The sequence below is a fragment of the Arachis ipaensis genome, chromosome B10 (assembly GCF_000816755.2).
Source record: "Arachis ipaensis cultivar K30076 chromosome B10, Araip1.1, whole genome shotgun sequence".
Lineage (NCBI taxonomy): Eukaryota > Viridiplantae > Streptophyta > Magnoliopsida > Fabales > Fabaceae > Arachis > Arachis ipaensis.
This window is the reverse complement of record NC_029794.2, coordinates 130822749-130825467: the sequence shown is the minus strand read 5'-3', so window position 1 is coordinate 130825467 and position 2719 is coordinate 130822749. Positions and strand designations below refer to the sequence as shown.

Below are 2719 nucleotides of genomic sequence, written 5' to 3'. Positions count from 1 at the left end.
ATATATAAATATAATCTAAATGTCATTAGACAGTTAGCATATATTCTAACAAATAAAAATTAGATCTATGATGTGACAATACATAAATAGAACGAAAAATTTTATAAATGCTATTGTATTCAAATTAAATCAATCATATATAATAATCAATCTAAAGAAGAAGAAAATATTTATTTCCTCTTTGCTTTGGTAATAAACTTTTGTCATTAATTATTAGTTACACTAATTGCCAATTGGTCCTTCTTGTGCAATTTTTTCAACTTAGACCCCCTCTTGCATGTGATTCTTAATCCTACTAATAATAATAATCACAATAATAATTAATTATCAGGTTTATTGGTGCATAGAATTAGAAACATACATGTTATACATAACCTAATTCACATTATTGAGTCAAATCCAAAATTTGTCTTTGGAACTGTTGATATCCTCAACCTCAAACAGAGGCAATGAACAGCTCAAATTATTCCCTATATAGACACCAAAACAAGAAATCCCACAAAGTGAAGAATCTTTGCATCTCTCTCTCTCTCTCTCTCCTCATTCATTCCTGATCTGATCTGATCTCAACTCTATCCCAGGCCCGTACAATTTCATCCTTATTGTACTCAAAACAATAAACTTTGCACAACCTCGTTCATGTGGCTTTGCAATTCACGCGCTACAGTACATGCCGGCCCAATCACTCTCACACACTCATTTCCTTATTATGCCTCTTCTTTTAAATAAATAATTAATAATTAATTTTTTTTTATCAAAGACAGGAGACTCGAATCTGTAATTTTTTAATTGAGTATGGAGAGATTATGTCATTTGAGTTATAACTCATTGGCATAATTAATTCTTCTTCACACAACGAGTAAATATTAAATTTTGTCTTTGAATATGATTTCATTTAATTTTTAGTTTTCCAAAATGCTTACTTTAATTCTTAAGATTATATTTCATAGTTCAATTCAATCTTTGACAAGTTAAATTGAATAACAAAATGTAATTTGGAAACTTTATGATTAAAAATGTTTAAAACTAAATTAAATTAATTTTTACATTGGGAAATATGAATGACTAATCTATTTGTTATAACTTGTTTAATTAATTTAAAATAATTGGTCAAAAATATCTTGCATAACTAAAATAAGTTCCTGATTTCATTAAAAAAATTTGGTGATAAATTATCAAATTACATTTAAATAGTCAAATACTTAAATATCTCATCTAATAAACATATAATAGTTTCTCTTTCTTTTTTTTTTTTACATTTCCTTTATAAAATATTAAATATTTTAGAAAATCAACATTTTCTTTTTAAAATTAAATGATATAATAAATGATATCTCATTAACTTTTTACCACTGAATTTAAGGCATGAGATTTCCTCCATAAATCATTCTAAAGATTGAGATGGGTTACTTGACCTTTTACACACTTAAAACATTCAATGGAGAATCTGTAATAAGCAATATACAACAAAAAATCTATTCTACGTCAAAGTCGATGTGATCACCTCACGGCAGTGCACGGAGGAGCGTATGATAAACGCGCCACCACAACTTGCTGAAAAACAAAAAAAGTAGAAGATCTCGCAACACTCACTCTCAAGTTGATGAAGACCCCCCAAATCCCGGAAACAAAAAATTAAAATGAAAAATTAAAAAACTACCATCATAAAATTCATTCTTAGAAAAAAGCATCACAGCAACAACAGTACCTATAAAACACAATAAAAAGCTGATAAAAAAGAATGTGAAAAAAAAAACAAGATCCACCTCGAAAACCTCTCTCTCTCTCTCTCTCTCTCTCTCTCTCTCTCTCTCTCTCTGTCTCTCTCTCTCCAAGAACGTCACTCACACCACCACTACCCTCCCTCCACTTCTGTCTCCCATCTCCCCCATTCTTTCTCTCTCTTTCTGTGTCAAATTGTAGAGAGAGAAAAAGAATCAAATCCCTGTATCCACCTTCACCACCACCACAACTCCCTTTTTCTTCTTCATTACACAAAAACAAAAATAAAATTCCCATTTTTTTTTGTTCTTTCTAATTCCCTTAATCTAATCTTAAACAACAAAGACCCATTAGCTAAACTCATAATCCGCATCCAAAAATCTCGCCTTTCCTCAAAATCAGTGAACCCCATAACGGAAACACACTCAAAAACCAAACCAAGAAAAAGAAAATGAGGGAAGAAGATTCAAACTGGTTTGCCAGATGGGAAGACGAACTACCTCCGCCGGAGGAACTCATGCCCTTATCGCAAACCCTAATCACACCCGATCTTGCCATCGCCTTTGACATCCCCAGTCCTCACACCCCAACCGCCGCCGCCACGGCCACCCCAACCACCCCGAACCACCACCTCCACCACCACCAACAACCACAGCAACCGCAACCACCTTCAAACCCTTCCCCCTCGCATCAGCAACAACCCTCCTCCGGCGGCGACTTTGCCGACTCCGGCGATCTTGGCTCCGGCGCCGCCGGTGAGGAGCCAGCCAGAACCCTCAAGAGGCCCCGCCTCGTTTGGACCCCACAGCTCCACAAGCGCTTCGTGGACGCCGTCGCACACCTCGGAATCAAGAACGCGGTTCCGAAGACCATAATGCAGCTCATGAGCGTTGACGGCTTAACCCGCGAGAACGTCGCCAGCCACCTCCAGAAGTACCGCCTCTACCTCAAGCGCATGCAGGGACTCTCCGCCGCCGGACCCGGCGGCGGCGGAGCG

The 2719-nt window shown here is 36.5% G+C and overlaps 1 protein-coding gene across 1 annotated transcript in view; it reads left to right on the top strand.

Moving 5' to 3' along the window:
* The window catches only part of LOC107623693 (transcription factor MYBC1), a gene marked incomplete in the record, with an annotated part of 2786 nt that continues 1851 nt past the window's right edge, over positions 1785–2719 (top strand). The window contains 1 exon segment of the mRNA XM_016326040.2: positions 1785–2719. Within this exon segment, the coding sequence (XP_016181526.1) occupies positions 2174–2719 (546 nt within the window).